At 42.1% G+C, this 27,243-nt stretch overlaps 1 protein-coding gene across 5 annotated transcripts in view; it reads left to right on the forward strand.

Moving 5' to 3' along the window:
• The window catches only part of dlg2 (discs, large homolog 2 (Drosophila)), a 389,583-nt gene that overhangs the window by 285,729 nt on the left and 76,611 nt on the right, over window positions 1-27,243 (forward strand). For all 5 annotated transcript variants that reach the window (XM_029690593.1, XM_029690595.1, XM_029690594.1 and 2 more), the window contains one exon: window positions 18,927-18,980. In XM_029690593.1, coding sequence (XP_029546453.1) covers window positions 18,927-18,980 — 54 coding nt within the window. The remainder of the gene's footprint in view (window positions 1-18,926; window positions 18,981-27,243) is intronic.

Here is a 27,243-nt window from a genome sequence, read left to right on the forward strand (position 1 = left end):
AAAATTTGTGAACAGTCCAACCCCAAAATTCTGGCTGTGTTAGTCCAATGTTTAAAAAAAAAAAATGTGTCTTTCACAAACTATGTATAGCTTCAAAACTATTGTGCCAATCTCATAGACTATCAATCATTGCATCCATAGCTCTATCTATGAATAAGTGTTTACATTTCCCCAGCCCCATCCTTCAGTTTAGACCTTCCAAAACAAAGTGAGAGTCAGGCTGTGGGAAATGATAGATTGTGCCATTAATGGGACAGAGACAGGTCTGACAGGCTTACATTTTGAAGCACTCTACAGGAGTCTAGACAGGAACCTCAATGTAGCTTAGTCAATTGATCCCAGGTGAAGTTTTCCCTAGGTACATACACTATATATACAGAAGTTTGTGGACACCTCTTCAAATGAGTGGATTTGGCTATTTCAGCCACACCCGTTGTTGACAGGTGTATAGAATCAAGCACACATTCTTGCAATCTCCATAGACAAATATTGGCAGTAGAATGGCCTTATTGAAGAGCTCAGTGACTTTCAACGTGGCATTGTCATAGGATGCCACCTTTCCAACAAGTCAGTTCGTCAAATGTATGCCCTGCTAGAGCTGCCCCGGTCAACTGTAAGTGCTGTTATTGTGAAGTGGAAACGTCTAGGAGCAACAATGGCTCAGCCGCGACGTGATAGGCCACACAAGCTCACAAAATGGTACCACCGAGTGCTGAAGCGCGTAGCATGTAAAAGCAAGTCTGTCTTCGGTTGCAACACTCACTACCGAGTTCCAAACTGCCTCTGGAAGCAACGTCAGCACAATAACTGTTAGTCGGGAGATTCATGAAATGGGTTTCCATGGCCGAGCTGGCACACACAAGCCTAAGATCACCATGCACAATGCCAAGAGTCTGCTGGAGTGGTGTAAAGCTTGCCGCCATTGGACTCTGGAGCAGTGGAAACGCGTTCTCTGGAGTGCTGAATCTGGGTTTGGCGGATGCCAGGAGAACGCTACCTGCCGAATGCATAGTGCGAACTGTAAAGTTTGGTGGAGGAGGAATAATGGTCTGGGGTTGTTTTTCATGGTTCGGGCTAGGCCTCTTGGTTCAAGTGAAAGGAAATCTTATCGCTACAGCATACAATGGCATTCTAGATGATTCTGTACATGACAATGCCCTCATGCACAAAAGCGAGGTCCATACAGAAATTGTCAAGATAGGTGCGGAAGAACTTGACTGGCCTGCACAGAGCCCTGACCTCAACCACATCGAACACCTTTGGGATGAATTGGAATGACAACTGCGAGCCAGGCCTAATCGCCCAACATCAGTGCCCGACCTCACTAATGCTTGTGTGGCATCTACTGGAAAGTCTTCCCAGAAGAGTGGAGGCTGTCAAACATCTCATTCCATGATTTTGGAATGAGATGTTCGACGAGCAGGTGCCCACATACTTTGGTCATGTAGTGTATCTAGCACCAGCATCCCCTTCCCCCAATCCGAGCCTTAACCATTAGTGGGGAGAATGTGAAACTGATCCAAGATCATTGTCTAGGAGCAACTTAACCCCACTCCTAGTCACTCTTCACACAACAAGTTAGCTTGCCAAAACAGTGACTCTACTCTGTGAAACAAACTCTCCACAAGGCCTGCAGGGGGCATTGCTGAGCTCTGGCCCGGTTTTGAGACTTGCGTTGCTGTCAACCCCACAGGATATTCCCCCAGTACTGATGCTGTCAGACACAGTCAGTGTCCATTCACACTCCTGTCAGCCTCAGAGTGGAAGAGGAGGCCTTCCGCAATGTAATTAAGCCCCCACAAACATTGAGCTGGCAGAGACCGACACCAATGCCTGCAGAAATGATGTAACTCCCACATCTTTAATGGTCAACCTTAACCAAAGAAGCTTCTCAGCTATGGAAGCTGACTTTTTCACCCTTGGCATTGCCATGTGTCACATTGTGAAGTCACGTTTTCTTGACTTTGCTGGGACTGTTCGGCATAAGAATAAAAGTAATATGGTAGATAACAGTTTCATAACAGAATTAAAGGTTAACATGAGGAACATTTCAGCACTATTTCTGGAGCTTTTTATTCTTACCCTTCAAGCCTAGATTCAGAACCATAACGGTTGCTTTGTGGATAAGGTCCATTATGTGTCCATTCAGTTTAATTTCTAAATCTATAGGTAGACAAAACTTTTTTTGCCCTTGAGAGGTAAATTGTCTTGCATATATAAAACCATTGGCAATCTAGGAATGAAATGTACTAACAAGTACACAATACACATTCCATAAAAAAATGATGTGTACATACCTGTACATAGCGCACAATATCCAATAGGAAACAACATGTGACGTAATGCTGACGAGTTATCTGGTTGATGCAACGGCATACTGAGGCTATGTCCTAATTATCACTACTTCATAAATGTGCACTTGTTCACATCCCTTCACTGATTTGAAAGGAAATGACTGGTATAAGAAATATGGTGAAAACTCCCACCAGCCCAATGATTTTAGATTTGTGGGAAATAGTGAAAGAGTTTACATTTCAGGAGAAAGGAGAGAGGTCACTGGTGGGAGGCACCCTGGATATCGAGCTGACATAGATCCGGGGTGCAAAGGATTAGTAGTGTAAACAGCAGATTGAGATTAGAGTTGGTCTGCAAAAATGTGTGTGTGTGTGTGTGTGTGTGTGTGTGTGTGTGTGTGCATGCATGCGTGAGTAAGTGTGTGTGTATGTGCATGCATGCATGCATGTTGAGTGGTAGGCTACCTGTATTGGGAAGACACTATAAATGCATTCATTATGTGCTGGTCCATGGAAGTGTTATACCATCAAGGGTACTCTGTAGTTCATGTAATTCACCAAACCTAATCTTGGCCACTTTGATTGCCATATAATCATATTCTGAAATCAGTATGTTATACTGATATCCATAATGTCCTATCAATGTAGAAACAGAATATCTGATACCTCTGTCATGTAGAAGTATTTCTGTCCTGTGTTGTTATCAAGTATTCTGTAGGCTCTGGGTACTCGTACTCCATTGTAGTGCTTATCTTTCAAAGTTGGAGTATGGTGAAGTGGCCTCTAGACACTGATCTTGGGTCAGGTTAGCATTTTCACTACTAATGGGTAAGGTTAGGATTGCCGGAGCCTCAAAGGCTGCCTGGAAAGAAGCCAGTCACCAATGACACCGGGTCTGATTACAGCCTGGTCTCATAGACTAGACTTAACATAGTAAATGTAAATCCGGAACACTAGAAATGAGTATGATATGTTGGTATGTTTACATAAGTCCGATGGTTACTTAAGGCAAAAACGAAAGCAGGGTGGTCGGTCGGGCGTATAGGTTGTGAGTTCAAAATCTCATCAGGGACAACTTCAGCATTTTAGCTAATTAGCAACTGTTCAACTACTTACTACTTTTTAGCAACTTTGTAATTACTTAGCATGTTAGCCCATAATTATATCTTCCTGATTCCTGCTTACAAGCAAAAACTAAAGCAGGAGGTACCAGTGACTCGCTCAATATGGAAGTGGTCAGATGACGCGGATGCTACGCTACAGGACTGTTTTGCTAGCACAGACTGGAATATGTTCTGGGATTCATCCAATGGCATTGAGGAGTATACTGTATCACATCAGTCACCGGCTTCATCAAGAAGTGCATCGACGACGTTATCCCCACAGTGGCCATACGTACATATCCCAACCAGAAGCCATGGATTACAGGCAACATCCGCACTGAGCTAAAGGCTAGAGTTGCCGCTTTCAAGGAGCGGGACATTAATCCGGACGCACTATGCCCTCCGACGAACCATCAAACAAAGCGTCAATACAAGTCTAAGATTGAATCCTACTACACCGGCTCTGATGCTCGTCGGATGTTGCAGGGCTTGCAAACTATTACTGACTACAAAGGGAAACCCAGCCGCGAGCTGCCCAGTGACGCAAGCCTACCAGACGAGCTAAATGCCTTTTATGCTCACTTTGAGGAAAACAACACTGAAGCATGCATGAGAGCACTAGCTGTTCCGGACGACTGCGTGATCACGCTCTCCATAGCCGATGTGAGCAAGACCTTTAAAGAGGTCAACATTCACAAAGCCGCAGGGCCAGACAGATTACCAGGATGTGTACTCAAAGCATGCACGGACCAACTGGCAAGTGTCTTCACTGACATTTTCAACCTCTCCCTGACCGAGTCTGTAATACCTACATGTTTCAAACAGACCACCATAGTCCCTTTGCCCAAGAAAGTGAAGGTAACCTGCCTAAATGATTACCGCCCGTAGCACTCACGTTGGTAGCCATGAAGTGCTTTGAAAGGCTGGTCATTGCTCACATCAACACCATCATGCCGGAAACCCTAGACCCACTCCAATTCGCATACCACCCCAACAGAGCCACAGATGACGCAATCTCAAACCTGGACAAAAGGAAACCGTAACATATTGTACGTTTTACTAATTCGTAACATATTGTACGTTTGCAAATTCGTAACATGTAATACGAATTGTAATTCGTAACATATCATACGAAATGGGTGATGGACATCCACAAATGAATACATACCATACGAAACATAACATATCATACTAAATGTTTCTCGCATGACTTTGCTATCACAGTCACACACAGTATCTGTGGATGTGCTCAGGTTCGCGTCACTCTGTTTCAGAGTTGTAGCCAGGGCACCAAAACAACTGGGAAGTTGAGCCTCATACTTCAATGCTCTTAGTTGTTGTGGAAATTGACCCACAATGCTGTTTATTTTCTGCATCTACATCATATCGCTAAGTCTACCTTTAATCTGGTGTGAAATTTCTGGTAGGGTTTTTTGTGGTCGGCTTGTTTTCAACATTTGTGCAGTTGTAGATGTCAGTGTGGGGCATTAATCTGATCGAAAAGCAGCTGGATAGTTTAGCCTGAGTGGTTTAGCATCAATTACTCCATCTAAAGCCCTTCGCTTGTGATTAAATCTGCATTAAACGCTGGGATAAAAAAAATAGACATTTCATTGAATTAGGAAGTGCCAGTGACATTATTCTTGCCAATGCATGAATCATTAGGCCATCTACTTCAATTCTATCAATCATGGAGTGTGTATTGTGGTTGGTCATTGATTGATAGGCTACATGCCTTGTGCTGAGACGCATTTCAATCTCCACAATGTATTGTCATTGTCCAAATGACAAGAAAAACACATTTTTCTTTATTACCATTTTATGAGATAGCATTTGAAAATCCTACAATGCCATGCAGTCTACCGTATGAATTACAGTCATGCACAGAGAAGTATGTATCATTCAAACTACAAGTGACAATGATTCAATCTGGGTTTGATTCAGTCCATGTGTTTCCTGGTGGAGGCGGTTTAGAGGTAGGAATGTTATCAAACCCAGTTAGAAACTCAAGTTGCGAGAAAGACAGAAGCATCTGTAATTGAAAACAGAGAGGCTGTCTTCACCTGAACCAATTTGTAGTGCAGGCTCTGGTCTCAGATTCCCAGCTGTGCGGAGCATAGACTGCTTCTGCCTGGATTCGTGGATGCCGTCATGTTGTGCTGCAGGTTGAGTCATCTATTGACAAAGAGCTACCAGCCAGCACATGGCCAGCAACGCAAAAGATCCTAGCCAGCCCCTTCTCTCTTTGCTCATCTCTGCTTCTCTGTCTCTCTTTTTCTCTCTCTAATTCAGCTTTCCTCTCTCTAATTCAGCTTTCCTCTCTCTAATTCAGCTTCTCTCTCTCTCTAATTCAGCTTCTCTCTCTCTCTAATTCAGCTTCTCTCTCTCTCTCTCTCTCTCTCTCTCTGTCTCTCTCTCTCTCTCTCTCTCTCTCGCTCTGTGTTTCATCTCTGCTCTTTGTTATTCTTCCACCTTCTCTCTCTGCCCCTGACCACCCCTTATCTCTCTCTTTCTATATCTCTCTCTCACACACACAGCTGCTGCTTGGCTGCTGCTGCTGTTGTTGCCTCTCACTCTCCTATCATGCCTGGTCTCTAACAGAAGTAAAGGCTCTCTGTCACCACTCACTCACACACACTCACGCACACGCACTCTCTCTCAAAGCAGGGAAACACACACACACACACTGCCAACTTAACAGTGTCGATTGTTAATTTATCGTTAGAGGAGTCGAGCATCACCTCCCTTGTTCACAGAGCACGGAAGACAAGAAACCTTAAAGAGAGAGGAAAAAAAGAGAGAGGGAGCAAGGGATTGCACGGGGCAGGATATCTGCTGCCTACCTGAACAAACAGCAGAGCTGCTTTGTGGAGATGGACAGAAGGGGCTGTGGAGAGGTGCCATGCTATTGTGGATGGCAGCAGCAACCGCCCCAGGGATACTACTATGGCTCAGCCTCAGGGGGTGCTACTCTGCCCCGGCAGAGGGGCCGTCTTATGGCTAACCGCTCTGAAAGCTTTTGGAGAAGCCCAGGACGCTCTGTGGTCCGCGGCAAAGGAGGCAGCTGTGACCTGTGGTCGGAATGCGGCTGTCCACAGAGTCAGAGCTGGCAGGACCACTACCAGGTAACCAACCATTCATGCATTATGGTCCAGATCAGAGCAGCTCTAAGGGGACCATTAGGATGACAAGATTGAGAAGGGATTTTGTTATATAGCAGTATAGGAGCAAGGGTTAGGTTTGTGTGTGTGTGTGTGTGTGTGTGTGTAAGAGTTTGTGTTCCCCTTGGCTCCGTATGGGAGGGAATGAGTTGCAGTCTCAGCAAACCCACTCATGAGCTAAAGCCGAGGTGCTGAATTTGGATTATACCTTCCCTGTGTAATCTTCAGGTTGCTTGGTTGTCGGCTGGGAGCTGCATAGAGCTGGAGAACTTTACAATATTAAGTAGCTATGCCAATATGCCAACAGGCGTTGTCTTAACAAGAGGACAAAGCCTAAACTAAATGCAGCTAGGAATCATTTTAAGTCAGACGTTCATCTGAATCATTACTCTGCTTTACTGTGTTTTCTAAAAACGAGGCTTCTGTGAGATTTGCCTCAGAGAGTGACGCAAGCTGTAGGCAGATAGATGGGTAAAGTCGCTGACCTTGAGCTTGGTTCAGTTTAGTTTTTCCCCACTAATGGTTAGAGTTTGGGAGAGGTGAAGCTGATCCTAGATCTGTGCCTAGCGGAAACTTCACCCTAGAGCAGGCAGATACCCAGTAGGCATCACATCTAAAATGATGTGTGAGTTAAGGATGCGCTGTTCAAAAGATGCACTCTTGCATAATATGTGAATGTAGCAATGCTTTCTCCTCCCAGTCCATTAGCTTGGTGATGTTAAAGTGAATAGCTATACTCAGCAAAAAAAGAAATGTCCCTTTTTCAGGACCCTGTCTTTCAAAGATAATTCGTAAAAATCCAAATAACTTCACAGATCTTTATTGTAAAGGGTTTAAACACTGTTTCCTATGCTTGTTCAATGAACCTTAAACAATTAATGAACATGCACCTGTGGAACGGTCATTAAGACACTAACAACTTACAGACGGTAGGCAATTAAGGTCACAGTTATGAAAACTTAGGACACTAAAGAGGCCTTTCTACTGACTCTGAAAAACACCAAAAGAAAGATGCCCAGTTTCCCTGCTCATCTGCGTGAACGTGCCTTAGGCATGCTGCAAGGAGGCATGAGGACTGCAGATTTGGCCAGGGCAACACATTGCAATGTCCGTACTGTGAGATGCCTAAGACAGCGCTACAGGGAGACAGGACGGACAGCTGAACGTCCTCGCAGTGACAGACCACGTGTAACAACACTTGCACAGAATCGGTACATCCGAACATCACACCTGCGGGACAGGTACAGGATGGCAACAACAACTGCCCGAGTTACACCAGGAACACACAATCCCTCCATCAGTGCCAAGACTGTCCGCAATAGGCTGAGAGAGGCTGGACTGAGGGCTTGTAGGCCTGTTGTAAGGCAGGTCCTCACAAGACATCATCGACAACAACGTCGCCTATAGGCACAAACCCACCGTCGCTGGACCAGACAGGACTGGCAAAAAGTGCTCTTCACTGACGAGTCGAGGTTTTGTCTTACCAGGGGTGATGGTCGGATTCGTGTTTATCGTTGAAGGAATGAGCGTTACAATGAGGCATGTACTCTGGAGCAGGATCGATTTGGAGGTGGAGGGTCCGTCATGGTCTGGGGCGGTGTGTCACATCATCATCGGACTGAGCTTGTTGTCATTGCAGGCAATCTCAACGCTGTGAGTTACAGGGAAGTCATCCTCCTCCTTCATGTGGTACCCTTCCTTGCAGGCTCATTCTGACATGACCCTCCAGCATGACAATGCCACCAGCCATATTGCTTGTTCTGTGCGTGATTTCCTGCAAGACAGGAATGTCAGTGTTCTGCCATGGCCAGCGAGGAGCCCGGATCTCAATCCCATTGAGCACGTCTGGGACCTGTTGGATCGGAGGGTGAGGGCTAGGGCCATTCCCCCCAGAAATGTCCGGGAACTTGCAGGTGCCTTGGTGGAAGAGTGGGGTAACATCTCACAGCAAGAACTGGCAAATCTGGTGCAGTCCATGAGGAGGAGATGCACTGCAGTACTTAATGCAGCTGGTGGCCACACCAGATACTGACTGTTACTTTTGATTTTAACCCCCCCTTCGTTCAGGGACACATTATTAAATTTCTGTTAGTCACATGTCTGTGGAACTTGTTCAGTTTATGTCTCAGTTGTTGAATCTTGTTATGTTCATATACATATTTACACATGTTAGGTTTTCTGAAAATTAACGCAGTTGACAGTGAGAGAACTTTTATTTTTTTTGCTGAATTTTTCTGTGATATAGTGTGTTTGCATGACTCATGTGCGTGTGCGTGCAGGCCCGCGTCTTTGTGACACACACACACACGGATTTTGGCATTTTTAATGGGTCCACATATGAATCATTGATATAAATAAATCTTAATTATACACAGATAATAATCACAGAAACTGCAGCATTATTTCTCGGGCTGCTCTGTGTTTACACTTTGGCAAGCCTACTATCTGCACCATAACCTTTTTTACATGTCCTAACATCTTTTGAAATCTAAACTTCTGAATGAGACCATGTCATTTCATGGTATTGGCAAACAGGGTTCAATGTATTTTGCTCCCAGGGGCAGTATTGTAGTGTATTGACCAAGGTTATTAGAGAGAGGAATGAGACTGATTGTGGTTCTCACTTCCTGAGCGGAGAAGTGGCACAATCCCAGTGAGTAAAACTGGCTGAAAAGACGTAATTTCAATGACATAACTGGTTGAAATGATGTCTTTTCAACTATACTGATCAAAAATATAAATGCAACATGCAACAATTTCAAACGATTTTACTGAGTTACAGTTCATGTAAGGAAGTCAGTCAATTGAAATAAATTAATTAGGCCTTAATCTATGGATTTCACATGACTGGGCAGGGGCATGCCCAGCCAATCAGACACAAAAGGGCTTTATTACAAACAGAAATACTCCTCAGTTTCATCAGCTGTCCGGGTGTCTGGTCTCAGACGATCCCGCAGGTGAAGAAGCCGGATGTGAAGGTCCTGGGCTGGTGTGGTCACACGTGATCTGCGGTTGTGAGTCCGTTTGGGCATATTGCCAAATTCTCTAAAATGACGCTGGAGGTGGCTTATGGTAGAGAAATTAACATAAAATGATTTGGAAACAGCTCTATTGGACATTCTTGCAGTCAGCATGCCAATTGCACGCTCCCTCAAAACTTGAGACATCTGTGGCATTGTGTTGTGTGACAAAACTGCACATTTTAAAGAGCGGCCTTTCATTGTCCCCAACACAAGGTGCACCTGTTTAATGATCATGCTGTTTAAACAGCTTCTTGATATGCAACACCAGGTGGATGGATTGCCTTGGCAAAGGAGAAATGCTCACTAACAGGGATGTAAACAAATGTGTGCACAAATTTGAGAGCTTTTTGTGCAAATGGAACATTTCTGGGATCTTTTATTTTGGCTCATGAAACATGGGACCAACACTTCATATGTTGTGTTTATGTTTTTGTTCAGTATAGTAAAGGGTCAGTGTTGGAGTTCCCCATGGGAAAAATCGGTCGTCTATTTGTCATTGACAGATAAGGCACTATACCATAACATAAATATTCAAACCATAACAAAAAATATGACTTCCCAATTCCAAATACATAACCAATCTTGGTAATTACAATGGGATCATGTGTGACGTCTAGTAAAGGTTTGCTTTAAACCTTTATGCAATGCATGCTTACTGGTCCGATGAATAATGTTTGTGCAACCGTAGCACGACTGAAATTGCCATGGGGATGTGTGCCAAGAGCAAATAATGTCGGAACATCCATCAACAAGGCTACAGGATTTCAATGAGGCAATGCAGCACTCTAGTTTTACTAGGGTTTCCCGTTGATATATGGAGCTGAACAGAGAATGGTTGCATCCCAAATGGGACCTTTTTTCTCTGTATCACTAATCTCTCATTTGCTATATTGTCCTCTCCTCTTTTACTGTGCTCCACTCTCATTTCATCTCTACTCCTCTCTCTACCCCCGAATCCCAAATCACCCCCTACCCAGCAAACCAAAATTGGTTCTGTGAAAGTTCCCAGAACATTTGTTAGGTTACGGCAAATCTTGTCGTAGCACAAAAACTGTCTAGTTGTGCTGATGATTATACAATGTATTAAACATTCGCCTGTCGTTGCAGGAACGTTCCCAGAACACATTTTGTCCGTTTTCTAAAGGTTCTCAGAATATTTCATTAGGTTGTGGGAACAGTATGGTGGGAAAATTGTGGGGACATCACATTTGTTATGACAAGTATCTTAAGTTTGGGGTAACTTTGTGGTGATATGACAAGATACAGTTTGTTCCCAACACATAAAACTGTCCAGTTGTGCTGATGATTACAACGTTTCTATTAGGTTGAAAAAAACATTCACCTGATGTTAAAAGTTCCTAAAATATTTCTTTAAGGTTGTGGGAACATTGTGGGGATATGACACGAGATCAGTCCAGTTGTGATGACATTCTTGTAATGTTTTTATATGTGTGCACAAAACATTCCCTCAATGTTCTTTGAATGTTATTCCTATGCTCCCAGAATGACAGAATTACATGTTGAACAGCCCATTAATGTTTCTTTAATGTGTTAGTGTTGTCTTACTGGTGAGGAAGTTTATTGTACAACAATCCATGTAGAAACACATTATGGCAAATATTTGCAATCACATGACAATGTATTAGACATTTATTGTACATACACTACCGTTCAAATGTTTGGGGTCACTTAGAAATGTCCTTGTTTTTGAAAGAAAAGCACATTTTTTTGTCCATTAAAATAACATCAAAATGATCAGAAATACAGTGTAGACATTGTTAATGTTGTAAAGGACTATTGTAGCTGGAAACGGCAGATTTTTTATGGAATATCTATATAGGCGTACAGAGGTCCATTATCAGCAACCATCACTCCTGTTTTCCAATGGCACGTTGTGTTAGCTAATCCAAGTTTATCATTTTAAAAGACTAATTGATCATTAGAAAACCCATTTGCAATTATGTTAGCACAGCTGAAAACTGTGCTGATTAAAGAAGTAATAAAATTGTCCTTCTTTAGACTAGTTGAGTATCTGGAGCATCAGCATTTGTGGGTTCGATTACAGGCTCAAAATGGCTAAAAACAAAGACTTTCTTCTGAAACTTGTCAGTCTATTCTTGTTCTGAGACATGGAGGCTATTCCATGTGTGAAATTGCTAAGAAACTGAAGATCTCGTACAACGCTGTGTACTACTCCCTTCAAAGAACAACGCAAACTGGCTCTAACCAGAATAGAAAGAGGAATGAGAGGCCCCGGTGCACAACTGAGCAAGAGGACAAGTACATTAGTGTCTAGTTTTAGAAACAGATGCCTCACAAGCCCTCAACTGGCAGCTTCATTAAATAGTACCTAGTCTCAACGTCAACAGTGAAGAGGTGACTCTGGGATGCTGTTTGGCATCTGTGTTGGCTCTAAGATAATTTACCACCAGCTGTCTCTGTGCTGTGGTGGGCCTGAAAACCAGATTGGAATTTTACAAAAATACATTTGGCACTTAAATTCTTTAGCTGTTTGAAAACCAATTTCTCCACAATTTTGTTAAGAATAGGTTGGAGATTGGCCGAAAATTGCTAAAAGCTGAAGATTCTAGATTACTAGAAGTCAATGTTTTGACCCCTAGTTGCGCCACACTTTCCCAAAACATCTTGCTGTTCAATGTGTAAATGTATGTTTTTTTAAACTGTAGTGCTTTGTGTTTTATGTTGTAAATGTGTGTTCAACTTTGTGTGCTGTATTGTGGCTAGGTCTCTCTTGTAAAAGAGATTGTCAATCTTGTTATACTGTAGGTGTCTCAGATGACATCTCCTTTACTGTTAGCGGGACGTTCCAGTAATGTTTTCTCAGAAACAATTTTATTGAATCGAGACATGATTGCTGAAGAATGTTTATGGAATGTTATTGGAACAATCATGTCATAACATCCCACTATACCTTTATGAGAGCATTTTTGGGAATATTCCCTGCCTGTTGTTATGGGTGTTTTTCTCCATCAACATTAGCAGAACGTTACCGTAATGTTTTCTCAGAACCATTTCTGTTGCTTTCACATTTTGTTGCGGCAGTGTCCTAAAAACACTACTGTTAAATTGTGTTATTACATTACCTGAAAACCTAATGAGAATGTTCTGTGGTGGTTGTTACACATTTTGTGCACAAAATGTTTGTGAACGTTAGAAGAACATTCTAAGGATATTTCATTAAAATCATTTTCTCCCCAAAAATGTTTTCATCAAAAACATTTGAATGTTTTTGGGATGTTACCTTCCTAATGTAAGAAAACCCTAACTAGAACTTAATGGGAATCTTAGCTAATGTTCTGGGAAGGTTCCCTGTTTGCTGGGTAGACTCTCCTCCCCGGGCACTCCTGAAGGGATTGGATTAGTGTAAGCAACAGTACTTATTTCACCTTGTCTTCTGATGGGCTTACCCTTATCCAAGGGGGCAGCAGGTAGCCTAGTGGTTAGAGCGTTGGGCCAGTAACCGAAAGGTTGCTAGATCGAATCCCAGAGCTGACATGGTAAAAATCTGTCGTTCTGCCCCACTGTTCCTAGGCCGTCATTGTAAATAAGAATTTGTTCTTAACTGACTTGCCTAGTTAAATAAACATGAAAAAAAGTCAAATCCAGGAGGGACTACACTGATTTGGGACTACCTTTCTCTTCCCACCATCATTTAAACCATTCTCCAAGACCGACCACAACTTTGTTTCTTTGCCGCAACCTTGATGTAGCTCTCCCTCTATTTCCCCCTCTCTCAATATCTCTCTTGTTCTCCTTCTCTTTATCTGCTTTTGTTGTTGACTGTTTTTACATGTGAACAAATTCTTGTAAATTATAGATTTGTTATTTCTATGCATGGGGCACTACACATAGGTTCACCCTTAAATTATTGAGCAAAAATGAACTGGAGCACGAGGGTGCACTGAGAAATTGGAGTACAGGGTTCTCAACATCCCATTCTAAAGTAACAGCTTAAGATATGTCTGACAGGATAAAAGTTTCCCCTTTGTTATTTTTTGATCAGCACCAGCGGACATGACATGTGCAGTGCAGTGCCTTCAGAAAGTATTCACATCACTTGGCTTTTTGCACATTTTGTTGTGTCACAGCCTAAATTTAAAATAGATACAATTTAGATTTTTTTTTGTCACTGGCCTAATGTCAACGTGGAATTATGTTTTTAATTTTTTGGGACAAATGAATTAAAAATGAAAAGCTGAAATGTCTTGAGTCAATAAGTGTTGAACAACTTTATGGAAAGCCTAAATAAGTTCAGGAGTAAAACTTTGCTTAACACGTCACATTTTAAGTTGCATGGACTCACTCTGTGTGCAAGAAAAGTGTTTAACATGATTTTTGAACGACTACATCATCTCTGTACCCCACACATACAATTATCTGTAAGGTCCCTTAGTCAAGCAGTGAATTTCAAACACAGATTCAACCACAAAGACCAGGGAGGTTTTCTAATGCTTCGCAAAGAAGGGAACCTGTTGGTAGATGGGTAAAAATAAAGAAAGCTGACATTGAATATCCCTTTGAGTATGGTGGTTATTAATTACACTTTGGATGGGGTATCAATGCACCCATTCTCTACAAAGATACCGGTGTCCTTCCTAACTTAGTTGTTGGAGAGGAAGGAAACCTCTCAGGGATTTCACCAGGCCAATGGTGACTTTAAAACAGTTAGAGTTTAATGGCTGTGATAGGAGAAAACTAAGGATGGATCAAAAACATTGTAGTTACTCCACAATACTAACCTAAATTGACAGAGTGAATAGAAGGAAGCCTGTACAGAATAAAACATATTCCAAAACATGCATCCTGTTTGCAACAAGGTTCTAAAGTAATACTGCAAGAAATGTGGCAAACCAATTCACTTTTTGTCCTGAATACAATGTGTTATGTTTGGGGCAAATCCAATACAACACATTACTGAGTACCACTCTCCATATTTATCAGCATAGTGGTGGCTGCATCATGCTATTGGTATGCTTGTAATTATTAAGGGCTGGGGAGTTTTTCAGGATAAAAAATAAACAGAATGGAGCTATGCACAGGCAAAATCCTAGAGGAAAACCTGGTTCAGTCTGCTTTCCACCAGACACTGGGAGATTAATTCACCTTTCAGCAGGACAATAACCTAAAATACAAGGCCAAATCTACACTGGAGTTGCTTACCAACAAGACAGTGAATGTTCTTGAGTGGTCGAGTTACAGTTTTGACTTAAATCTACTTAAAAATCTATGGCAAGACCTGGAAATGATTGTCTAGCAATGATCAGCAACCAATTTGACAGACCATGAAGAATTTTGAATAGAATAATGGAACATTTTCACAATCCAGCTGTGAAAAGCTCTTAGAGACTTACCCAGAAAGACAGAGCTTTAATTGCTGCCAAAGGTGCTTCTACAAAGTATTGACTCGGGTGTGAATACTTATGTAAATGAGATATTTTGGTTTTTCTTTTACAATAAATTTGCTACAATTTCTAAAAGCATGTTTTCACTTTGTCATTATGGGGTATTGTGTGTAGATGGGTGAGAATCTTTTGTTAATTTAAGCCATTTGGAATTCATGCTGTAACACAACAAAATGTGTGTTTACAAGAGGCATGAATACTTTCTGAAGGCATTGAAAATGTTCATGTACATTATTTGCCTAGGTGAACAGTGAAAGGCTAAATCATTGGCAGCATAAGTGATTGAAATAGTTGTTGATATATTCTGCTACATTGTGCAGTCAAATATAAGAAGTTGCCTGCATCCCAAATGGCACCCTATTCCATATAGTGCACAACTTTTGACCAGAGCCCTATGGGAGCCATTTGGGATACAGCCGTCTTCAGCAGAAACATTTTCACATTTCATCCCCAACTAATCGTCAGTAATCCACAGACAGAGGGGCTTTGTGATATTGCCAAGTTATTGCATGTTTTACACATTTGAGGTGGAATTCCGATAGCTAAAAGGGTTCTTATGCAATACAAATTGTATCCTATTCCCTATGTAGTGCAGTACGTTTAAATAGACCCTGATGGAACCTGTTCATAAGTAGTGCACTTTAAAGGGAATAGGGTGCCATTTGGGACGCGGTGTTAGACTTGTAATTAACATGCTCTGTGTATTGTAGTTATTAACACCTAATTAACCCCAGATGTGGATCAGACCAGACTCCCCACAGTGAATCCCGATCAGTCCCGTTTGTTGGAGGTTCAGGCTCTTTTTGAATTCGTCTTTCCTCGGTTCCTCGCATCATCTCTCCTTGCATCCTTCTCAAAACACATTGGAGGGAGGGACTTTGGATCATATCCTCCAATACGGTTGAGAAGGAGGTGAGGAGATGGGATGCGAGGAATCACAGGAAATGTAGATAGGGCCTCAGACTTAATATGCTTCTCTGAAAGAACTGATGTCAGTGTGCACCATTGTCAAGAGAGGAAGACAAAAATGGGTTGGAAATGCCGTCACGCAATAGTACAGTGTCTGTACCCTGTATGTACTGCATGTATTCAGATGTGTGCACATGACTTATACTTGCACACATGTTGAGTACCAAGCTTTTGTGTGTGTGTGTGTGTGTGTGTGTGTGTGTGTGTGTGTGTGTGTGTGTGTGTGTGTGTGTGTGTGTGTGTGACATTACGATGAATATTGCATAGGGAAAATCTAGCTCCTCACTCCTTTACACATAGTGTAACCTAGACCATTGTGGTTTTATGGAGTCCCCAAAAAGTTTACAACATGGAGCACTTGCAGTACAAAGCAAAAACTCTTACGATGATGCATGTGTTGTGCGTCATATGAGAGCATTTTGCATCATAAGTTTTTTGTCTGCAGTGAATGCTTGACTGACTTGCACAATTTTGGGGGGGATTGTATTAACAGTGAACTAATTAACAACATACATTGAGACTAGTATTCCTGGAAAGGCATAAAGGTTTACATTCATTTTCTGCCGGTTAAATATAAACTGCCTTTGAATAATAATCATAATCCTGAATAGCGCCTCAATTGATTTCTTTGAGTGCTGTGCATTTAAATGCACTCAAATCAATCTTCCTCTCTCCTTTTCTCTTTGCACACGTGCATGCACACACATGCTCTCTCTCTCTCGTCCTTCCTCTCCCTGATTGAGAGAGATTGTGTGGTTGAGAATCTATGAAGTCAATTAGCAGCAGAAAGTGTCTCAATCAAAGATATTGATTTACCCACAAACACCATTCCGCCTCAAACACACACACACACACACACACACACACACACACACATCAGTCTACCTGCTCCAAACAATTTGCTTTTGTGTAAAAATATGAAGGAGCTTTGTTTGATGGAAACATCGAAAGGTTTGACTGAATTATTAGTATAAAAGGCTGAAAGACACCGGAATCACTTGCCTGAGCCAGCCTTTCCCTTTCAGGGCATTCTGTTAGAGTGAGCACCGGAAAGGCTATTGGAAGCTAATGTGGAGCCATCTTATTGCTTAGAAGTATCTGGCTGCCAAAGACCTGCAAATACAGTGCATTCGGAAAGTATTCAATTAATTCAATGCTTTCCTCATTAATCTACACACAATACCCCATAATGACAAAGCAAAAACAGATTTTTTGATTTTTTTGCAAATTTATTACAAATAAAAAACAGAAATACCTTATTTACAGACCCTATACTATGAGACTCGAAATTGAGCTCAGGTGCATCCTGTTTCCATTGATCATCCTTCAGATATTTCTACAACTTGATTGGAGTCCACCTGTGGTAAATTCAATTGATTGGACATGATTTGGAAAGGCACACAGTTGACAGTGCATGTCAGAGCAAAAACCAAGCCATGTCCGTCAAAGGAATTGTCCGTTGTGTTGGGGCACAAATCTGGGGAGGTGACCTTCCAGACGGAAGCCACTCCTCAGTAAAAGGCACATGACAGCCCACTTGGAGTTTGCCAAAAGGCACCTAAAGGACTCTGATGAAACCAAGATTTAACTCTTTGGCCTGAATTCCAAGCGTCACGTCTGGAGGTAACCTACGGTGAATCATGATGGTGGCAGCATCATGCTGGTGGGATGTTTTTCAGCAGCAGGGACTGAGAGACTAGTCAGAGTCAAGGGAAAGATGATGAACGGAGCAAAGTACAGAGAGATCATTGATGAAAACCTGCTCCAGAGTGCTCAGGAACCTCAGACTAGGGCGAAGGTAACTGTGCAGCGACGCTCCCCATCCAACCTGACATAGCTTGAGATGATCTGCAGTGAAGAATGGGAGAATCTCTCCAAATACAGGGGTGCCTTCCCCAAATCTGTGCCTAGACACAATCCTGTCTCAGAGCTCTATGGACAATTCCTTCGACCTCATGGCTTGGCTTTTGCTATGACATGCACTGTCAACTGTGGGACCTTATATAGACAGGTCTGTGCCTTTCCAAATCATGTCCAATCAATTTAATTTACCAGAGGTGGACTCCATTCAAGTTGTAGAAACAGCTCAAAGATGATCAATGGAAACAGGACGAATCTTAGCTCAATTTCAAGTCTCATAGCAAAGGGTCAGAATACTTATGTAAATAAGGTATTTCTGTTTGTTGTTTTTAATAAATTTGCAAACATTTCTAAAACCTGTTTTCAGTTTGTCATTATGGGGTATTGTGTGTAGATTTGTAAAAAAAACTATATTTAATCCATTTTAGAATAAAGCTGTAACCGGCCTCCCGAGTTGCACAGCGGTCTAAGGCACTGCATCACAGTGTTGCGGCTTCGCTACAGCTTGGGGTTCGATCCCAGCCTGTCATTACCGGCCGTGACCGGGAGTCCCATAGGGCGGCACAAAATTTGCCCAGCGTCATCCGGGTTAGGGGAGGGTTTGGCCGGGGGGGCTTGACTTGGCTCATCGTGGTCTAGCGACTACTACAGGCTGACTTTGGTCGTCAATTGAAAGGTGTATTCTTCAACACATTGGTGCGGCTGGCTTACGGGTTAAGCGAGCAGGTGTTAAGAAGCGCGGTTTGGGGGGGTCATGTTTCGGAGGACGCATGACTCGACCTTCGCCTCTTCTGAGCCCGTTGGGGAGTTGGAGCGATGAGACAAGATCGTAATCACGAAATTGAGGAGAAAATGGGGGTAAAGATTTTAACTGTAACGTAACAAAATTTGGAAAAAGTCAAGGGGTCTGAATACTTTCCGACGGCACTAGCGTCTGGAGAAAGGCTCTGGAATTCTTCATGATACAGGGTGAAGTCACCACATGATCCAGAAGCTGTCCTTTGGATCCATTTATAGAAAGTAGGACACTGGTGGGTCCAGGCTTCTCTTGCTTTTTCTTATCTTTCTCTCCCCCTTTTTCTCTCTTTTTCAGGCGAGTCCCGCCCCAATAATTGTCAACACGGATACTCTGGAGTCTGTACCTTACGTGAGTTCCTTTTTCAATTTTCGGCAATTGATTTGATTATGTTTAAGTACAAACGGCATATATTACCATGTGGATTGATTCGTGTGCAAGATGCAACTTCATGCAACTCTATACCCACTTTAAGTAGTCTTTACAGGTAAGACTTTTCAACACTGGTTGTCAATGGCCGAATGTTATATTCTTAAATATTTATCTGGAACACAACATACAGTGTATGGGTAAAACAAATAAGGCCACTATTGTGAATTATTGATAGTTGTTATAAATAAAACACCTACACAGGGCCACTGATTTGTACAGCCCAAAAGCAAGCATTTTGGTTTGGCATCAGAACTTTTCTCTTAACAGATATTTATTATTGATGGTTTCTATTTATTGGCACTGGGACTCTGGGAGGACAAAGTCCTTCAAAAAGCCATTTGGACACAATCTGGAGTGAGATGCTAAATTAATGAGCAAGAGTTAGGGTGAAATAAAGTATCCCAACTAGAAGCCATGGATAACAGGCAACATCCGCACTGAGCTAAAGGCTAGAGCTGCCTCTTTCAACGAGCTGGACAATAATCCGGACGCATATAATAAATCCTGCTATGCCCTCTGACGAACCATCAAACAAGCCAAGGGTCAGTACAGGACTAAGATTGAATAATATTACAACTCCTCTGATGCTCATCGGATGTAGCAGGGCTTGCAAACTTTTACGGATTACAAAGAGAAGCCCAGCCGCGAGCTGCCCAGTGACACAAGCCTAACAGATGAGCTAAATGACTTCTATGCGCGCTTCAAGGCAAGCAACACTGAAGTATGCATGAGAGCACCAGCTGTTCTGGACGACTGTGTGATCACGCTCTCCGTAGCCGATGTGAGTAAGACATTTTAACGGGTCAACATTCACAAGGCCGCAGGGCCAGACGGATTACCAGGACGTGTGCTCAGAGCATGCGCTGACCAACTGGCAAGTGTCTTCACTGACATTTTCAACCTCTCCTTGACTGAGTCTGTAATACTTACATGTTTCAAGTAGACCACCATAGTCCCTATGCCCAAAAATGCTAAGGTAACCTTCCTAAATGACTACCAACCCGTAGCACTCATGCCGGTACCCATGAAGGGCTTTGAAAGGCTGGTCATGGCTCACATCAACACCAGCAGGAACCGGCTTTCACATACAGTTGAAGTTAGAAGTTTAAATACACCTTAGCCAAATACATTTAAACTCAGTTTTTCACATATCCTGACATTTAATCCTATTAAACATTCCCTGTTTTAGGTCAGTTAGAATCACCACTTTATTTTAAGAATGTGAAACGTCATAATAATAGTAGGGAGAATGATTTATTTCAGCTTTTATCTCTTTCATCACATTCCCAGTGGGTCAGAAGTTTACATACACTCAATTAGTATTTGGTAGCTTTGCTTTTAAATTGTTTAACTTGGGTCAAATGTTTCGGGTAGCCTTCCACAATCTTCCCACAATAAGTTGGGTGAATTTTGGCCCATTCCTCCTGACAGAGCTGTTTTAACTGAGTCGGGTTTGTAGGCCTCCTTGCTCGCACACTTTTTCAGTTCTGTCCACCAATTTTCTATGAGATTGAGGTCAGGGCTTTGTGATAGACACTCCAATACCTTGACTTGACTTAAGCCATTTTGCCACAACTTTGGAAGTATGCTTGGGATCATTGTCCATTTAGAAGACCCATTTGCGACCAAGCTTTAACTTCCTGACTGATGTCTTGAGATGTTGCTTCAATATATCCACATAATCTTCCATCCTCATGATACCATCTATTATGTGAAGTGCACCAGTCCCTCCTGCAGCAAAGCACCCCCACAACATGATGCTGCCACCCCCGTGCTTTATGGTTGGGATGGTGTTCTACGGCTTGCAAGCCTCCCCCTTTTCCTCCAAACATAACAATGGTAATTTTGGCCAAACAGTTCTATTTTTGTTTCATCAGACCAGAGGACATTTCTCCAAAAAGTACGATCTTTGTCCCCATGTGCAGTTGCAAACAGTAGTCTGGCTTTTTTATGGCGGTTTTGGAGCAGTGGCTTCTTCATTGCTGAGCGGCCTTTCAGGTTTTGTTGATATAGGACTCGTTTTACTGTGGATATAGATAATTTTGTACCTGTTTCCTCCAGCATCTTCACAAGGTCCTTTGCTGTTGTTCTGGGATTGTTCTGCACTTTTCACACCAAAGTACGTTCATCTCTAGGAGACAGAACGCGTCTCCTTCCTGTGCAGTATGACGGTTGTGTGGTCCCATGGTGTTTACACTTGCGTACTATTGTTTGTACAGATGAACATGGTACCTTCAGGCGTTTGGAAATTGCTCCCAAGGATGAACCAGACCTGTGGAGGTCTACAATTTTTTTCTGATGTCTTAGCTGATTTCTTTTGATTTTCCCATGATGTTAAGCAAAGAGGCAGTGAGTTTGAAGGTAGGCCATGAAATACATCCACAAATACTCCTCCAATTGACTCAAATGATGTCAGAAGCTTCTAAAGCCATGACATCATTTTCTGGAATTTTCCAAGCTGTTTAAAGGCACAGTGAACTTAGTGTATGTAAACTTCTGACCCACTGGAATTGTGAGACAGTGAATTATAAGTGAAATAATCTGTCTGTAAACAATTGTTGGAAAAATGCACAAAGTAGATGTCCTAACCGACTTGCCAAAACTCTAGTTTGTTAACAAGAAATTTGTGGAGTAGTTGAAAAACGAGATTTAATGACTCCATCCTAAGTGTATGTAAGCTTCCGACTTCAACTGTAAGTCAGCCTGCACATCAAAATCACATCCATCCATCAAACCAGATATCCACAAGATTGTGTCCGAGGGGAAATGCAACTTTTCTTATTGAATAAGTAACTTAGTGGTCTATATGACTGTATTTAGTAAATACTAATATTATTGTGAGAGCTTATCCAGGGATATTTCCATCTCAAACTGACAGTATGTTCTGTTTGTTCTGTCATTACAAGAGCAGGCTATACCGACACAGACAGCCTTTTTTTCTTTAAATTAATGTTTTACGTAGGATGCTACATTTTTGACCAGTTGAAATTGAAAGTAGGCCTAATTAAAAAAAGCCTACTTCTATTTGCCTGTTAAGGCTGTTAATCATCATAGCCTACCTCAGCCAGTTAAGTTATTTTACATAGATTTAGGCTCCGAAGAAATAGACTCCAATTAAGCCCTCTTGTTGTTTGTAAAGTCAAATTAAATGAAGATTGTTGTTGTAATGAATTGCTCGACTGGTGTAGGTTTTTTTTCCATCTGTTGGTGTGCAAAACTTGCATAACTAGCTATATTTTTTATTCAAGTACGATGACTTCCTTCTTGGGACATTGCATTTGGGAGTATTTGATAGAGGGAGAGAAACCAAAAGCCCACTGTGCCTATTTTTTGGACAAGGACATCCCGGCCGACACTGGGCCAATTGAGCGTTGCCACATGGGTCTCCTGGTTGCGGCCGGCACGGGTATCAAACCAGCATCTGTAGCAATTCAGTTTGCACTGCGATGCTGTGTCTTAGACCGCTGCGCTACTCAGGAGGCCCCATCCACAAAGTTTTTAATGCTGATCATTTGCCTTGCACAAAGTATCAAAATACTAAAATACTACTTAAACACAGACATTCAATGACATCAGCAAGAGATATGCTGGACCCTATGTCAGAGAGGTGTTTTTGGGACCACATCATGTCTATTGTCCTGCTAAAACAAGTGTTTGAAAACATTAACAATATTTTGGAGATAATTTCGTTTTCACATAACCGAAAGTTATTGGCTGTACAAGAAAATGTAAAACCTTTTTTTGTAAGAACATAATATATGGGATTGATTTAAAAAAAAATGTATCTTAATTAATTTGATTAAAATTATGGTGTTTCTATTCCAATAAAAAATGAAACCCAGGGTTTCCGTTAGGAAAATATGGCGCTGTACAACGTGACCTTTATTCAAGTCAGTTTAGAACAAATTCTTATTTACAATGACGGCCTACACAGGCCAAACCTGGACAACGCTGGGCCAATTGTGCGCCGCCCTATAGGACTCCCAATCACGGCCAGTTGTGATACAGCCAACCTAACGAAGAAAAACATTTGACGATACAATTCTCCCCCTACCCTCCTTCTTGGCAAGAGTCTATTGTCCTGCTAATAGCCCATAATGGCGCTGTACAAGGTGACCAGTCGGGAGTAGGCCACAGTACTACAGTAAGAGCAAAACAATCCTAACATTTCCACATCCTAATTGTAGTCTAACCAATACCCAAACGGAGATTCAGTGAACATAAAAATCTCATTGATTTATCAAGTCCAGTCCCCATGCTTGACCTCTGAATGCTGTCTTTTTCCCCGTTCCACTTACCTCTTCCATTCATTTTGAAATAATATTTTCCAGTAAGCAACAATTTGTTTACCTTCATTAGCCTACTTTGTTCCAATATTTCTGTTATTCAGTGATATTTATTCCCATAGTAATTCATTATTGATCCATATGGAAAATGACATGTACAAGAGATGGTGGTAATATTTTTCATTTTAGAGGCTATAATCCATGGTGTCCAGGTCAGGATAACCAAAGCATTTCTTTATTAAAGACTATCAGAAAGAATGTTGGTACTTATTTATTTTGATCCAAAGCCATGAATGAGTGAGTCACTCAGCTTTATGTAGGTGCCGAGGCTATATGACTGCGCCATCAACTTGATAATTTAAGAATATCATGGAATTTAAGAATATCATGGAATATGATAAACAAAAATGTTCTATCTTAGGATAAAAACCTTAGTGTAACAACAGTTTTAGTAAGTAATACTGACGAGTAGTGTCACGTGTGCTCCCTCTCCGGCCTCTAGGTCACCAAGCTGCTCGTTATGGCGCACACCTTTCACCATCGTTACACGCACCTGCGCGTCATCACTCACCTGAACTCCATCACGTCCTTGATTACCTGCCCTATATAAGTCACTCTCTTTGGTTCCTTCCCCAGACGTCATTATTTCTGTTTCCTGTCTGTGCGTTATGTGTCTTGTTTTGTATTATGTTCTGTTTATTTATTAAAACACTCACTCCCTGAACTTGCTTCCTGACTCTCAGCGCATATCGTTACAAGTAGAAACAAAAAAATAAGTGTAATTTTCCAGGTGTGCGTGTAGGACAGAGGAATAGCAATTCTTACACCATTGTTCTAAAATCAATCACCTTCTTCATCCTCATAATTCAGTTCATTGAAGTTCAATGTTGAAGTTGTGCACAATTATCATTTTCTATTTGGTTTATATCGCCCATTCATTGTCAGTTAGAGACACATAGCACCTTGGGACCCAAAAGCATAATCAGTGCTCTAACTCCCCCTTGCGCTGGTCTGGAGCAATGAAGCAGTGACGCAGGGTACTGTACTAAACCACAAATTAAGTCCCGCAGCATAATCTCAAAACGTTTAGTTGAGCAACCACTGTACATCCAACATGATGCATTCTGAGGTGATTCCCAGCACATAATGTTCTTCCCCTGTCTGGATGGCTAAAATAACAAGAAACTACTGCACATGCATCGTCATACTCTCTGTAAGGCAATCAAACAGGCAAAAGTCAGTACAGAGACAAAGTGGAGTTGCAATTCAACGGCTCAGACACGAGACCTATGTGGCAGAGACTCCAGACAATCATGGATTATAAAGGGAAAACCAGCCACGTCGCGGACACCGACGCCTTGCTCCCGGACAAGCTAAACACCTTTGCCCCCTTCAGGGAATACACAATGAGCTGTCATTCTCAGTGGCCGACGTGAGTAGGGCATTTAAACGTGTTAACCGTCGCAATGCTGCCGGCCCAGACAACATCCCTAGCCATGTCCTCAGAGAATGTGCGGACCAGCTGGCTGAAGTGTTTACGGACCTATTCAATCTCTTCCTATCCTAGTCTGTTGTCCTCACTGCTTCAAGATGTCCACCATTGTTCCTGTACCCAAGAAAGCGAAGGTAACTGAACTCAATGACTATCACCCCGTATCACTTCTGTCATCATGAAGTACTTTGAGAGGCTAGTTAAGGACCTCCACCTTACCCAAAACCCTAGACTCACTCCAATTTGCATACCTCCCCAACAGATCCACAGATGACGCAATCTCAATCGCACTCCACACTGCCCTTTCCCACCTGGACGAAAGGAACACCTATGTGAGAATGCTGTTCATTGACTACAGCTCAGCGTTCAACACCATAATGCCCACAAAGCCCATCACTAAGCTAAGGACCCTGGGACTAAACACCTCCCTCTGCAACTGGATCCTGGACTTCCTGACGGGCTGCCCCCAGGTGGTAAGGGTAGGCAATAACACATCTGCCACGCTAATCCTCAACATGGGGTCACACAGGGGTGCATGCTTAATCCCCTCCTGTACTCCCTTTTCACCCACAACTGCGTGGCCAAGCACGACTCCAACATGATCATTAAGTTTGCTAATGACACAACAGTGGTTGGCCTGATCACCAACAATGATGAGACAGCCTATAGGGAGGAGGTCAGAAACCTGGCAGTGTGTTGCCAGGACAACAACCTCTCCCTCAATGTGCGCAAGACAAAGGAGCTGGTTGTGGACTACAGGAAAAGGCGGGCCGAACAGGCCCCCATTAACATCAACGGGGCTATAGTGGAGTGGGTCGAGTGTTTCAAGTTCCTTGGTGTCCACATCACCAATAAACTATCATGGTCCAAACACACCAAGACAAACATGAAGAGGGCACGACAACACCTTTTCCGTCTCAGAAAACTGAAACGATTCGGCATGGGTCCCCAGATCCTCAAAAATGTATACTGCTGCACCAGTGAGAGCATCCTGACCGGTTGCATCACAGCATGTTATGGCATCTCCTCGGCATCTGAGTATATAGCCTCGTTATTGTTATTTTATTGTGTTACTATTCATTTTATTCTTTAGTTCATTTAGTAAATATTTTCTGAGCTCTGTTTCTTGAACTGCATTGTTTGTTAAGGGCTTGTAAGTAAGCATTTCACGGTAAGGTGTTGCACATGTGACAAATTAAATTTGACTTGAAATTTGATTTGGGGAAGTTCAAGTTGATGTTGTGGCTTGGACTTTGAGCAAATTCTTGGACTTTAATTTTCTAGGACAAGACAGGATAAGATTGATTTATGATCTAGAAATTAATCAAGTTCTGTTGGTATGTTCATGTGTTATGTAAATTGTTACATGTTGTTTTTACATATTTACACTGCTAAAGAAAGCAGATACAGTACCTTCGGGATCAACCTAAAACTTGAATAGTCCCTGTGAAATTGATTTGTCCAAATAATCAGTGATGCAAAGACCAGCTCGTCGGAAGAATTGTCTTGTAAGCCTCATATCCTATGTTCCAGACAGACGTAACTTTTGTTACAGATGTTGGGAGAGATTATTATTATAAAGGAATGGAAAGGTTAGGGAGTAACAAGCTACATGTAACTGATTACAAAAAAACTGTAACTGTAATCCGTTAAATTACCAGCAAAAAGATTGTAATCAGATTACAAATACTTTAAAAAACGAGATGATCACCTATAGGATTACTTTTAAATTCAGAAAGTAATTTTCTCAATGACATTCAAATCTCCATTGAAAAAAGGCGCAAGTTTAAGTTTGTTCCGCCTCAGTGAGTCTGACCACAAATCAGATTACCACCAATCACCACTATGATGACACACCAAATGCAGGAATAGGCTTTTGTAGGCTATAGTCCAAGCTATATCTTCCAATGGTGCGACTGCTGTCGGCATCTAAAGATTATACATTCAATTTGAATATACACTTGGAGGTAAGGACGACAGCAGTGGTGTAGCCTACGGGCGATATGGATCACTTATTATTGATATCTAAATAGCGCAATGATGTGAATCACACTGCTGCTCTCTCATTTTGCTATTTGCGCCAAACAGATTTTGGCTGTTGTGGATGGCTGTTCAGATGTATGTGTATTCAACCTGGACTCTGGGGTAGACGTAACATAGTAAACGAAAACCCTGGATACTCAAATTAGTATGATATGTTACGTTTGGTATGGTATGTATTCATTTGTGGATGTCCATCATCTATTTCGTATGATATGTTACGAATTACAATTCGTATTGATATGTTACGAATTACAATTTGCTAACGTTAGCTATGTGGCTAGTTGGCTAATGTTAGCTAGGTGGCTAATGTTAGCTAGGCTAGGGGTTAGGGTTGGAGGTTCAGGTTCAGGTTAGGTTTAAC

Source organism: Salmo trutta, chromosome 15 (assembly GCF_901001165.1).
Source record: "Salmo trutta chromosome 15, fSalTru1.1, whole genome shotgun sequence".
Lineage (NCBI taxonomy): Eukaryota > Metazoa > Chordata > Actinopteri > Salmoniformes > Salmonidae > Salmo > Salmo trutta.